Consider the following 15,157-nt stretch of genomic DNA (forward strand, 5'->3'; position numbering starts at 1 on the left):
TGAAGCCACATCACACCCTGAAATACCCATTTGGTACAAAACTTGAAGCTGCTGTTTCATGCTCTGCACCGACTCCCCAACCAAGGCAGAACCCAGTTCAAGATTTCAGGAGCAGTTTCAGAGAGGGCTCTGAATACTATCTACCACTACTCTTCCTTCATGACCATGGCCTCCCATGACAGCTATGTTCCATTGGAACAATAAAAGTGTTGAGAAATAGGGCTCATGCGTGTGGGAGACAGAACTGTCACAGGAGCTGGACGTAGACACAACAACTCTGTCACATGAAATAAGAATGACCAGAGTCTTCACCCCTTTCAGCAGTGAATGCAAAACTCCTTTCCACACACGGCAAAGGAAAACCCTATCAATCAAGCCCCTCTCTCCAACAGGCAGAGGAAAAGAAATATTGGTGCTAGCTATTTTTAAACATTTGGGAGGCTCTCACGTCCTACAGTGATGGGAGCCACACAGTTTCCTACAGAGGTACCTATAGACACGTAATTAAAAACAAGATTTTCTGGTGCGGCTTGATGGTTTAAATGTGCTGCCCCAAGGGGTAAAGTGGAGTCTGTGCCCCAAACAGAGCAATACGCTTCCAGGCCAGAAAAAACATCCTTAATCTTCTCACTGCAGCTTCCCATCAGTTTGAAATTATTGCTGGTGATGTCATGCTTGGCTGAGGGTGGGATGCAATGTGCGTTTGGGTACCTGTCTGTCTTTTATGCTAGGGACAAGCAGGAGGCCATAGCTTTTAAAAAAAAAAAACATTTGAAATCTAGTGGATTTTCACTCATGTCAGAAAAAAAAAAGCTTCCCTTGTCTCTGCTGTATCCTCATTAAAGCTAAGGCACTGACCCAAGTACTGTAAATAGCTGTCCTTCAGAACTAGGTCAAGTGAAAATGTTTCCTTGCCATATCAAGCCATTTTCAAAAATCCAGAGGCATTTATCTGAACTAGGAACTTTAAAAGCAGCGTACATTGCACCAATATGCTACATTAGCTCTTTCAGTGATGACCTCTGCAAAATTCCTACCTTACCGTGACCCTGAAGTACTGCAAGGGTTGTGCACTTTTCCAACAGGGTCTGGAATTGGCTAGTGAATTCCAGTTCATGTCAGAAGTCAGTGCAAATGAAACTTTCCATCGGAATTCTGGACGGGTGTGTGTGTGTGTGTACACACACGTGTACATACACACAGTTTTTCTTCTATGGATTTACTTGAATTTAGGTGTTTACTGTGTTATTTCATAAAGAAAGTAATGCTTGTTTAGTTCATTGCCCTCATACACTGAGCTGAAGTACTCTTAAAAGGACAGGTTACACCCTCCTTTAAAAATCAAGTTCTTTGACAACTTCATGTCTTGATTTATTATTACAGTGTGCAAACCCCTGTGATCGATTAAGCAACACTTCCAGTGCTTTAGTATTAACACATCCTGAGCGTCCATCTTTTGTTTGTGGATGGAAGTGACAAAGGAAGCATAAATCAAAACCTTCTGGATCGTATAAACATAACAAAATGTTCTCCCTGGCCTTTTCTGTACTAAGCTGTGACTTACTCAACAAAGTACAGTTGTGACTGAGTGGTATGGTTGAGTGCCGAGTTCGGATTAGTCATCCAACTCCATTCTGATACATCGAATCAACTTTCACTCCTTCCCCTGACCACAACAAGGCAGCCGTGTTTGTGTACAGATGTCATGAAGTTACAGTCATGCATCTTGGTTGGCTACTGTACACATTCCACCAATTGTTGGCCAAAACATTTTTTGTACAGTTTTCAGTTCTCTATCGGTTTTGGATAACTAAGCAGGCCAGATTCCTCATGGTATGCAAGGGTGAACCGCATGGTGTTTTAACTGAATACAGCAGGTATTAAAAAAGGCTTCCTTTAGGGGGAACAAAAGATTGCTTAATTCAAAGAGTGACCATAGGCAAATTATTTATGATTGGAGGAAGGCAGGAGCTCTGAATATCTATCACAAGATATTTTTAAAAAAATCCTGAAAAGCTTTTCCAGTATGTCCTTTAATAGCCAGAAAATATTGTCCTTACCAATAAAGACAAGAAGCTCCAATGAAAGCCTCAACAAGCTTCTTACTCACGTTCATGAAACTTTCCTATTTGGTTAGAAAACACAACTGAACTTCCAATATTTGTTTGCCCAAAATTCCAAGGGGGTGAAGCTAAGGATTCATCTTCCAACCTGGCCTTTTTCCAATTAACAGGTATATACAAATACTCTATATAATGGATATATTGTCCTTTTTATAAGATGGCAAAGGGAAAATTGCATAAACAAGCTGGTTTAAAATACATTTAAAAATACAGGTTGGACTGACACCATCCATACAAAGTAAAAAAATTACTACCTTTGAGACCAAAGAGATGAAACCATGAGGTATGGAAGAGGGGAGAGTATACCACAGGTCAGCATTTACATTACATCTAAGAGTTCTGGAGCTTGACAACCTAGTTACATTACGTGACAAGCTTAAAAGCACAAATAAGAGTGAGGATGGGTGTCAGTGTTTAGTTCTGTCACCTCCTCGCTCATTGGAGGGTGTTTAATTTCAAACAATTACAGGTAAAGAAAATTATGGACGATCAGTGTGTCCGTGAACTACATTTGAAATCCATCGGTGCTTGATGGTTAATTCTGTACTACATGAATAAAGCAAGTTCTAATAACCCATTTGGGACTTCACTCCAGTACTTACAAGCGATGTGTCTTTCATATTCATAAAACAAAACTAATTACCTTTCATGGGTGAAATGTTCTAAGAATTTCCAAACAACTGTAGCCTCAAAAGGCTAAAATCCCTTCTCATATTTAAAAAACTCCCCCGTCTGCCCACCCATTCGTAACAAGTTTTGTTTGCTGCAAACAACAAACTGCTGGATTTTTTTCACCTTGCAGAACCCCTCATCAGTATTCTATTTTTTGCAGGTCACTACTAAAGTCAATTGCCTGCATTCTCACTTGTTCACCATAAATTTAAACATTAATTACACTTAGTAAGAAAGAGAAGCAAACTGTCATTCCCACACAGAAACTAGTTATAAAAACAGACATACTTCACAACTATAGCACTGCTGCAGATTGACAAGCAAAACAATGTACTTAATTATAGGTGGAACCATTAAAATATATGCATGTAATGACAACATTGGTGGAACCAAACAAATTATGCACTACTCTGATTGAAAAACATTGCACCTCATCCCTCTCCAATATTTCTATGCATAAGAAAACTTGAATTCAGTGCCATCTGGAAGATGCGGGTTACCCAACAAGCAGCAGAAAACAAGGCAGTCAGATATCTGTAGCTTTTTGAGGTAGCTAAGTTGCAATACGCACCAGGAAGGGCATCAATTTGCTTCTCTAATCCATAGCCTTCCTTCACACCGCTAAAAAGAACGCAGTAGACTTTGTTAAAAGGCAACAATCTCTACCTCACTCAAGCTCCTGTGGCTTAAACAGTATAGCACCGACACTAGTTTTAAAGGTTTCCTTTCTATGGAAGTTGGGTTCAATGAAACCCTATCAGGTGAAAGAAATAATTTTGCGCTAAAGCCGTTTCCACTGGGATAGTCTGTTGTCAGCCGCCCCTTCCAAGAGGCCGAGCTCATTAGTCGGGCAAATGCTTGAGGGTTACATTTTCAAAGCACTTGTTCGGAAGTTATGGGCAGAAATAGTCCCTACTGACTCGAGGGTTAACCATTTCAATTCTGCTTCAAAGCCCTTGGGTTTTATGTCGCAATGTTTAGCTATGAAGCCAAAATAGAGCTTGGGTGCTACATTTTATATCTGGAAAACGTCTTTGCAATTTTCATTAGAACTGGGCAGGAAACAGTTTTCCAGTCCTGCAGGATTTCAAAGTTAAAAAAATATTTCCCATCCCAAATTAGGACAAAAAGCCAAAATCCTAAAGATTTTATGAACCAAAAAAAATCCATAAAAAGTTTCAGATTGGGTCAATGAAATAAAAAATCTGTTAGAAAAGGATGTCTTGCAGGTGGGTGAAGTCATCACTTTCTGCTGGGATGGAGCTATATGGTGTCAAGGACCTCACAGACCATTCCACAGTCTGCTCCTCAAATAAGATCTTGCATTGCAGTGCCTGACTCTGCCACCATCCCCAGAAGAGGTCCATACAAGAACTCCCAACTCATCCAACTGCATCAAAAACAAATTTAACACTTCCAGAGAACTTTGTTGGAAACCAGATTTTCACCACCCACTCATTGTGTTAAGCCACTACATTAGATGCAGAGACTAACACGGCTACCCCTCTGATACATTAGATGGAGATTTTAAAGGCTGCTTTACTTATTATAGTAACACACACACACTAATGAGCTGTAATGTCAAGAAAACAATCACAACCGAATGCTGACCCATTTTGTTTTCTGTTTAACTTTAATCACTTTCCAAGTCTGACAGCTGCTCAAACTTAATTGCTTGTTATGCCTGTAAATAAAAACTGATCTTACTCTGATTAGCCAACCATTTTATGGCTGCCACAATAATTTCTTGGTTAATAAATGATTTGATGTTTAGCAGTATTTACCAAATCTTAGCAAAATATATTGGTGATACACTGTTTCTTTTCCATAAAATACCCTTTTACTTAGAACAGGGGTCGGCAACCTTTCAGAAGTGGCATGCCGAGTCTTCATTTATTCACTCTAATTTAAGGTTTTGCGTGCCAGTATTACATTTTAACATATTTAGAAGGTCTCTTTCTATAAGTCTATAATATATAACTAAACTATTGTTGTATGTAAAGTAAATAAGGTTTGTAAAATGTTTAAGAAGCTTCATTTAAAATTAAATTAAAATGCAGAGCTCCCTGGACTGGTGACCAGGACCCAGGCAGTGTGAGTGCCGCTGAAAATCAGCTCGCGCGCTGCCTTTGGCACGCGTGCCATAGGTTGCCTACCCCTGACTCAGAACTTAAAATGTCATCGTTATAGAAGGCAGTTCAGACATAAACCAAATTATTTATTATTGCCTATTCCACACCAGACCCTAGTGGCAAGACATAATGGCACCCATAAATCAAGGTCCCTTGCTTGCACCTTTTCTTCTGCTTTTGTCCCTGTTATTGTGACATCGCTTGCCATGTACTTGATTTCTTGGGAAATTCTCCAGAGCACTCTGATTATAACTGCTCACAATGATACAAGACAGATTTCTAGATTATAAATAAAATGTGCTAGCAGAGCCTAAAAGTCTAAATAGTGAGATGAAAATCAAGTAGCCAAATTATGTAGTGGTCAACATCTGCTTAATATACAGATAAGCAATTTAGCACGCAACAGGGGTGCTCTTTCATTGATACTAAGCAATCAAAACTCCAGATGGCTTAACTGACAAAGGAGTCAATGCAAACTCTTTTGCCAAACATTCTTAACGCCATTACATTTTAATCTACAGTAACCACTATCTCCATCAATGTATCTTCTACAGCTCCAAAAATTAACCCTTTAGACAGAAGTCAAGCAGGCAAAATTTTAGTCCACAAGGAACCAGTTAAGCAGTTTGGTTGTCTTTTCCCCTTGTATTTGTATAACTCATTCTTCAGCTTTTCTAGATCAAAAATAACTGAAAGTAGAGACTTCAGACTTCCCCTCTTGGATTGTTCTCATTAGAGACTTAAAGGGCCAACTTTGAAATCATCATGATCAGTCTTTTTAAAACTACAAATGCTGAAAACAAGTAATTTCCTACTTCCACATTAAAAGTAGTATTTGGTTCTCAGAATGCAAGTAGGATGCTTCTGTTAAGAACGGGCAGACTTAAGGATCCATTTGTTAGCTTGGGAAGCCAAAGTGGCCCAGAATTACTAAGCGCTGCAGGACTGCAACCCATTTAGGTTTAAAGGAACCTTCAAGCTCTGCTGGCAAAGCCGCTGGAGCTTGCAATTTCTGTAAGTCTAATAATGAGTTGTTGGGTTTTTGAGGGGTGGGGCGTGGGGAGGAGTAGAATGTCTTTTTTTCTTTAAAAAAAAAACCTTTGGGAAAATAAATGAAGAAAGCTGTAATGAATGCAAGGTTAAAGTTGAGAAACACGCACTCAAAAGTCAGCATGAAGGTCCCTTCTGCCATATTAACTCAGCCATGCCATGAATATGATTTTTTTATTCACATTATTCTTGTCAAATGCAGAGTTCACTACACTTCTCTCTGCAAACGTATCCCATAAAAATACAAAGCATGCAACATGGCTAAGTTAACAGAATTCTCTGTCAACTTAGCTACTACCTCTCAGGGAGGTGGGTTACCCAAAGCAACAGGAGAGGTAAGCATCTACACTGAAACACTACAGTGCCACAGCTGTGTCGCTATAGCATTCTAAGTGTAGACACAGCCTAGAAGTGTGGCAAAACATTTTGATCACATTTGTAACAATTATCTGCTCTCATTTTGCATGCCATCTTCTGACCTGAATTTGAACAGACTAGCTCTTGCCAGGCAGCCACTCTTTCTAGGCCAAAATCTCTGACCGCTAAATGGGAAAATAGTCTGCACAGGCTTGCCATACAATAACCAGATTTACAAGCTCTTACCCAAAGCATACAACAGGTTTAACTGGAATGTGTACTTGTCTTCTCGGTCTCCTGACACTGCTTGTGACTAGCCAGCCTCCTCTTTGCATCTCGTGGCATAGTTTGGCACTGTTCATACGCTGAGCCCCTGGAGGGTTCCTGGGTTACCCTGATTCCCAAGTTAGAGAAGCAATGGCAAATATGGTCCAGTGTGGATACTCTGACCTCAGCATTGTCTTGATACAAATACACTTAATTAGTTTATGCATTTATGCAACCCTTGATTTTTTGGGATACTTTATTACACTATTGACTATAGCATTTGATCCCTGCATTGCTCATCATACTGCTCCAGATTGTACAGGACAGTCGTAATGTACTGTTTTGTTTTTTAAAAGAGGCTGATAGATTGAAGTGATAGATTGGTTGACTCCACTTTCATTTCACCTTCTGGAACAGCTTTAGGAGTATTTATAAATAAGAGAGTTGAAAGATTTGGAACCGTGGAGAAACAACTCGTTAAACTAAAGTAAACCATCCGCTCCTAAGGGAAAAGGGGTTCAGACATAGCTAGGCATTCAGGTTAACGCTTTCTTGGGCACAAGAACCAGCCTCTTTCAAAAGAATCCTTTTCAAGGAAGAATATCTGAAATGAATAAACAGAATAATCAGGAATAAAGCAGATCTTCTGGCAGCATAGTATGTGACTAAAACACAGCAGACATGGCAGTTTAGAGAGGATTGGGTTTTTGCCTTCCCACATTAAACCAGTTTTTAAAATGCAGAGAAGATGTTTGCATGGATGCAAGCAGAAAGCTGTGTTTGAATGCTAGTGCTGCAGGACCTCTGTGGGTTCACAGCACCAGTCGCCACAAAAATCCCTTTGATATTACACCAAACACTAGCCACCACAAACAGGCTCGCCCGCGAGCACATTTCATAATACTTGGGGCTTCTATAAGAATCTTTCTTCCAATGAGTTCAAAGCACTTAAACATTTTAGCTTCTCATCAACTATATGTTGTAAAGATTCTGAAACCACGGCACACAGAATTAAGTGCCTAGCCCAAAGTCACCTACTAAGACTCTGGCAGAGCCAAGAATAGACGGAAGAAGTGCTGGTCAGTCCAACACCACCCAACTAAACACAATACTGTCTCTCCAAATACTAAAAGTTTCTTTCCTCAGTAAGAGATCATTTTACAGAAGTATCACCAAGCGCCATATCAAATGCCTTATTCACCTCCAATGAAAGTTTAATTAAAGGCTGGTCCCAATTTAAGAATTCAAATTATTCTAACATTCCTTTTATGAAAGTTTTCTTAATTCAGCATTCCACAAACATATGCAGAGAAGGCAAGAAATAGTACTGCGAGCAAATTGTTTCAAATAAAGAGACATCAATGGGAGGTTTAAAAACTAAAACCAAATGTTGAGTGTCCATTAGTTTTTTAGCACGCTTTTAAAGATATAGGACTTGAAGCAATATCAAACTGTGAGCTGGCCATCCTCAGATTGTAACCTGGTACATATAGGTTTATATTTAGAAACAAATGGAATATACATTTAAGCATGCTATGCTGCAGCAGATAAAGCTACATTATTCAAAAACACATAGTCTAATACTTTCATGAGCGGCAATCTGCTTTTGTGACTATAAAAATCAATCCAGCTTTAGGAATCTGGTATTAAATGGTATTATAGTAATTATCCAGCTCTCACGTATATGTAGTTTCCCTAAGCTACCAGATTCATGACTCAGTATTTATTTGCTCCTTTTAAAAGCAAGATACTAATTTTGCTAAGAGATTTTCTCTGCAACACGTTACATTATCATGAAGTGAAAGCAGATCTAAGTAATCTTATAAAACTAAAAGCACTTTATCATCAGACTGTTTTGCATGACTATCATAATTCTGTATGAACACTGGGAGACTGGGTTTTGACCACAGTCCATGTTATTTTAGGTACCTATACAGAGAATAGCATCTCCATCCCATTCACAGTGGGCTGGCAAGTCATGTATCTTTTTGATGTATTCAAGTACCCTATATTGTGTCTAGAAATCTGACACTAAATAGCTATTCCAATTTTGTAGTGGAGGAGAATCCACCTTCAGAACAATGCACAGTACATACCTGTCTCTGTATAAAGTCCCAAGACATATGCTGGCCTTTTTTTTTTTTGAGCGGGTGGAGTGGGGGGGTTACAACAGAATTCATGAGAATGGAACACTTTACTAGCAAAGCAGATAAACGTGCTCTTTAAAGCCTTGATTTTGTCCTTGGGAAAAGGCATTTTCCTGAAGAATGACTCTTACCGGGTTTATACCACAACAAAACAAACATTTACTCTGAAAGGAATTTAGAGACACTGCACACATGGACAATGAAATATGGGTTCATTTTCTCTAGATCTTTAGTTTTTGTTGGCCACCATAATACATTTTTCCAGTCCTGCATTTGCTGTTAAAAATAAAAATAGCTCTTGAACAAATATGTTTAAGTTTGTCATAAAACATGTTAGGGGATATTTCAAGGAAACAGCTAAATATTTCCGGGGGGGGGGGGGAAGGAAAATAAATGTTAAGAGCCAAGAAGCCTACACCAATATTTCATTTTATGAAAAAGCTCTACAAACAGATTCTCTCTGCACCATATTCATCATCACTTTAACTGCCTTGAAATGGAAACTGCGAGTGCTTTGATAAAAATCGATTGAAAGGTTGTCTGGTTTCACTGTTGCTTCAATAAAGTGCCTCTGTATCCTCTGCTGAAACACTGTTTTTGTAACTTCCTTAAACAATGCTATTTAGTAAATCACAACAGTTAGCACTGTGCAGCCTGCTGAAAAAGGATTCCCGGGCAAGGGTCCAATCCCGCACTCCATCCTCAGGCAAAGGTCTTAGAATCAGTTGGTGTTTGACTAATAAATGCAGCATGACAGCCATAAAGGTACTATAATGCCAAACATTTGGAGTCCTGGTTATTAGAAAAACAACTTCCAAAATTACTCTGGGCATGGCGCAAGGTTTTGCTCCAGAAACTCCCTTCTCCGTTTCTAGTACATTGTTGTCAAACTGGAAGTTTTAGGTAGCTGTAATTGTAAATTCAAGTTTTATCCTGGATCTGCGTTAGCAAGGCCTTTTGGTCACAGCCAATCAGGCCTCCTAGGTCTCTGTTGAAAAGGACTGATTGAAGCAGTTCTCATGATGGACCTCATTGTTCCCAAAGGTGGATATGCACATTCGTTATTTGTTCTACCTGTGAGGAGCCCATTTCACAGATCACTGCTCAGTGTCAGCCCTTTGCACTTGAGGATGTTAACAAAAATTCAACACAGCAAGATTTGATTTGGATTTAAACATTTCCCTGCAGTGTTTACAAAGATTTCACCAGTTCAGGAGATGTAGAAAATGGAACTGTTTTCCTTGTGCAAGCAGAATGAAGAGCAAAAAATAGACAGGAAGCATGAACAAAAAGGTCAGCTGTACTTCAGATTCTTGTAATCCAATCAGTTTTAATAATCTAAAATGAGTTTAGCAACACATGGAAAGGATATTTGTTTTAATAACCTTTAATCAAGCAGTGACCCTTTAAAGATGATTCTCTTGAGCAAGCAAAAGTGAGCATGCAATTTAAAGAGAGGATGCCCAACCTGGACGCACGGACTCTTATTATTGGAAAAGGTAGTCTCATCTGAGGAGAGTGCTATCTCCAGTTTCCAAGCAATTGGCTTCATCACTTTACTACACATTTTTCTGTATTCTTCCTATTCTCAGGTCAGCAGTATTTCTAAACAATGTTTTGCATTCTCAGAATATAGATTTACCTGGAGTTCATCCTTCCACATAAAACTATTTTTCCCAATTCACTCTGTGAGCCTATAATAAAAATCTAGGTTTGCGTTCACTACCTAAAATTAATCTGAACAGATGTGACAACACAGCCATTCTGCAACCATTGAGAACCTCCACACACACAACCTAGCCCCTTCAGAAGAGCCTGGGCAAATAGACAAGCTTTGCATTGTTCCATGAAGGTCAACACATTTAGGCTCTTTTAGTCCATGAGAAGATGTAAATTCCACAGGCGAGCACCTTTCACTAAGAATACTCTGGCACCAGCCCTAGATTTACAAATCTAGACACTATCAGCTCATTTAACTCAGCTGGTCTCAACTACAGGAGTAGAATTTGAGGTGAGAGGCAGTGATATACAGAACTGAAATCACAAAAGGGTATTATAGTTCTGAGTCCAACAGTTTGAACTGCATCTGGAAAGCCAGTACAATCATGGCGCAGAGCTGTAACGTTATGCTCCGTGCCAGAAGCACAGTTAAGCATGTGAGAGGCCACATTCTGAACAAGCAAACTTTCCAGGTCATCTTCAAGAGTAGCCCTGTGTAGATTGCGCTGCATTAATCCAACCAGAATGTTACTAAGGAGTAGAAAACTGGTGAGGACCACATCCAGAAGGGATGGTCACAACCTCCTAGTCATCTGACAACCTGGTGGGGACACTGTAATCTTCTATTTACCCATAAAACATGTATTGAGAGGCAGTATATTGTTTATATTAACCTCTCTGTACCTCAGTTTCCACACCTATAAAATGGGGATAATGATTCCTACCCCCATTTGAGATGTACAGATGAAAAGCATTACAAAATGAACCAAGTATTACTTGTTTAAATAAATTCACACACAGCATCCAGGTGTATCCCAACCGCAGAGTGAGCTTCCCCACAACGCCCTACCAACACACCTCAGCCTTGCTCTGCGGGGACCATTTTTAGAGATGAGAAGATAGCTCAACCTTCACAGTCCATTTTCTTTATAGCCCATCTAATCCATAGCCTCTCTCCTTACACTTACATTGTGGTTTTCAGTTAGAGGCAGCCGTGGTGGTTTTTGTGCAGTGGACACTTGGCCACTGGAAATGGAGCAAAGCAATTTGCCAAAAATCAGATGTAAATAACTTTCACACACCATGAACTTGGCTGGAATTTGATCGGCCAATTTAGATGTGAAAGATGCTATATATCCCCATTACTAAATCTCTGAGTCCATCAGAGTCCCATCCTAGTAATCCAAATAAATAATAGTATTTTCCTGATCAGAACCATACTTCAAGCAACAGTTTATTGGAAAGGTTGCTCCAGCTTCAGAGGAAAGATGAAATGCCTTGTATTAGCTCTCCCAGCTCTTCAAAACCCCCTCCGAAATCTTCTTTTTCAAACCTGACATTTACCTAAAGACATTCTGTATGCTCTTAATTAAATTTTCATGTGAACCACTGCTGCTTCCTGGAAGAGACAACACACATTCCACCTGCGCTTATGGCCTTCCATAATTTTCTACACTTCTCTAATATGGTAAGCATCAGGCCTCGACTGCAAACACCAACACAGTGTTCAACACAATATGCTTAAATGGAACTACGAAATCATTTCTAGGGGTTTATTTAAATCACCAATAGAAATAGAAATAGCACAACAAATAATTGTACCTCACAAGCTCATTCAAGCAGAACCGCAGAACACTGCTCTGTGAGAAAGTCTTGCTTTTGTTGTATTGGTACCTTGGAAAGGCATGCCTGGCACTTGTAAGACAGGCAGCAAAACTTTTCTTCCAGAACAAAATCTGCTGATGTCTTCCACCAAAAGAGGAGGAAAATTCTTAAAATACAACAGAATCTTACAGGATGTACATATCACTAACGCTGCATAACTGACTTAAACATAGCTCAATCAAAGCTTTGCTGTCATAAGAGACTTTGAACAGGCAGTGACTGTCTATTATTAATTCCAAGAGAACAAGGGGCAGGAAGGGGATGAAAGAACTAATATGAAGCTTTAAATACTCTGAGCATGATTACAAGGAAGAGATGGAGAAGCAGAAGAAAAAAGGCTGAAACACAGATTTTATTACAAAAAATTACTAAGACTTAGGAAGGCACCGTTACATCACTTACTGATGTTAAATCAATCAGACAATAAATAGATCAGACACTCTTCCTTTCTCTAACATTGTTTCCCGTAGCTCCCTAATCCAAGCAGCTAAGCAGACAGCTGCCCTGGCAGATGCTTATCAGGTGGATAAATGCAAGAAAGCAAATCCACTTTAAGATCACATTTAACTTTCACCACCATTATTATATCCAGAAACACTCAGCACTTCTTACCATAATCTAGAGAAACAAACCTCCCTGAGATTGCTACTGACAGCTGGCTTGACAGATATACATACGCTATGTGCATTCTGCCAAAGTCAGAGTTCAGTCATCTTCAAAGCACAGTGCAATACTTATCTGGTTGATCACGTTTTTTTGGTTCTAATAGGGAGTGCTGGCATGGGAAGGTAAAGTATAGGAACTTTCTGGTTTTGTGGCCAGAACTGCCACTTTATAAGAGATTTTCATTTTTGTACTCACACAGTCTGCACAACCCCCAGGCAAAGTAGAGAAGTATTATCCCCATTTTACAAACGGGGAAACGGAGACACAGAATAGTTAAGGGTAAGGTTTTCCCTGAAGATCTGCAGCTGGGTCTGAGCACCAGGGTTAGTCTAGCCCAGGGGTGAGCAGCCACACAGCAAAGCCTTACCCAAGTCACTGTGCCCTCACTGGTGCTGCGCTCCTGTGTGTGTCACTAGACCTCTGGGGATATACCCCATGGCTCTTTGTGCTGCAGTAAGCTAAGCCACTCTGTAATTCTCTCCCAGTGAATCGTGGAAGAACGTGTCTGTCCTACTGGGCACACAGTGGAATTGTGGGAAGGCTCTGGAGGACTATCAGCACTCAGTCTGTGCCCTCATTGTAAGGTGAGTGAGTTCACAGCCCGAGTGAAAGCAGAACCTAGGCTTTAACCCAGACTCCAGCTAGCCAGGGTTAAAAACATCAATAAAACCTGTGTACACACCTGGGAGGATGGTTGGGACAACACCTGGGGCTACCTCTCACATGAACACGTACCCTGCATGACTTACTTGCCCAGAGTCAAAAAAGAGAGAGAGAGAGAGAGAAAGCCAAGAACAGGAACAGGATTAAAACTTGGAACTTTTTCACTTCTAAGCCTGTGCTTACGGCTCCAGACTATGCAGCCTTCCCTGTATATAAACACACAACCCCCAAAGCAGATATTCAGGGGAAAGAAGCAGCAGCCCAAATACAGGTTATTTGGGTCTAGGAAGGAATTGACTTCCTGGGACACCATAACACTGGTTGCTTAGAAACGCAGATTGAAGTGGGGCAAGATCCTTTGGCAGCATCAGGGTGCCCTGCCCTGTTATACTCCTGCTTTTATAGATATATATAGGGAGAGAGAGAGAGAAAGAGAGAGAGATACCTATCTCATAGAACTGGAAGGGACCTTGAAAGGTCATCGAGTCCAGTCCCCTGCCTTCACTAGCACAGGTGCTAGTACCTCAGCTGTCACTGGAAACCCCACAGGAAAGGGGATTTCAGCAAGATTTTGTTTGTGAAGTAGGACACCCGTACCTTGCAAACCAGGCCCTGGGGACAACCCTGGGAAACACAGACCACAGCAATGAACAGGCCATGAGCACCCCAGCACTCACCTCCACAGGGGCTCTGCAAGCCCTACCTGGCCAGCGCCTCCCCACAAAAGCTCTCACCCTAAGGTGCCAGATCCTCAAGATCCCACCAGGATTTGGATCCCGCCTCACTCACTCTCTTCTGTGGCGGGCCTCCCGTCTCCACCAAGCTTAACCCTACTGGAGTCCGCCCTCACCCCACCAGCTGGGGGCCCGTTTACGCAGATCTGCCCCTCCCTTGGTCTGCCGCAGGCATGGCTCCACCCCAGGCTCAGCTCTAGCCCCCTGGGCTCTGTTCTCTCCTTCCTCCACCCAGCCTGGCTCTGCCCCCTTTGCCCCCCACCCAGCCTGGCTCTGCCCCCTTTGCCCCCCACCCCGGGATCTACCCCATCCTCCCCCACCCAGCCTGGCTCTGCCCCCTTTGCCCCCCACCCCGGGCTCTACCCCCCCCCAGCCTGGCTCTGCCCCCTTTGCCCCCCACCCTGGGCTCTACCCCCTCATCCCGCACCCAGCCTGGCTCTGCCCCCCCTTATTCCCCATGCTGGGCTCTACCTCCTCCTCCCCCACTCAGCCTGGCTCTGCCCCCTTTACTTCCACCCCAGGCTCTTCCTCCTCCCACCCCACCCCACCCAGCCTGGCTCTGCCCCCTTTGCCCGCCACCCCGGGCTCTACCCCCCCCCCCAGCCTGGCTCTGCCCCCTTTGCCCCCCACCCCGGGCTCTACCCCCTCCTCCCCCACCCAGCCTGGCTCTGCTCCTACTTACTCCCCCATGTTCTGCGCCCCCTTATTCCCCAGTTACTCCCCCGGCCCGCGGGCGCTCCGCCCTCCTCCCCAGGCCCGGCCGGGCCCGGCCCCGGCCCCCCCTCACCCAGGCTCTGCCCCACCGGGGTGCTGAACGGATTCCCCAGCAGAAACTCCATCTTGGGATGACAACAAACAGCCGGCCCGGCCCGGCCTCCGCTCCAGCTGCGGCCTCCTCCTCGCCCTGACCGGCACCCTCACTGACCAACCGGAGACTCCGCCGCCGCCATTAGCCCGCCCAC

At 42.2% G+C, this 15,157-nt stretch overlaps 1 protein-coding gene across 4 annotated transcripts in view; it reads right to left on the reverse strand.

Annotated features, from left to right (window-relative positions):
• The window catches only part of TOM1L2 (target of myb1 like 2 membrane trafficking protein), a 65,984-nt gene extending 50,853 nt beyond the window's left edge, over positions 1–15,131 (reverse strand). For 3 of the 4 annotated variants that reach the window (XM_044979188.1, XM_044979186.1, XM_044979185.1), the window contains exon 1: positions 14,983–15,131. In XM_044979188.1, coding sequence (XP_044835123.1) covers positions 14,983–15,034 — 52 coding nt within the window. In that variant the 5' untranslated portion in view covers positions 15,035–15,131. Of the gene's footprint in view, positions 1–14,138; positions 14,287–14,982 lie in introns of those variants that run through there. The other variant, XM_044979187.1, reaches the window with a different exon arrangement.
• Between the last annotated feature and the right edge of the window lie 26 nt (positions 15,132–15,157).

This window comes from Mauremys mutica, chromosome 11, assembly GCF_020497125.1.
Source record: "Mauremys mutica isolate MM-2020 ecotype Southern chromosome 11, ASM2049712v1, whole genome shotgun sequence".
Taxonomy (NCBI): Eukaryota; Metazoa; Chordata; order Testudines; family Geoemydidae; genus Mauremys; species Mauremys mutica.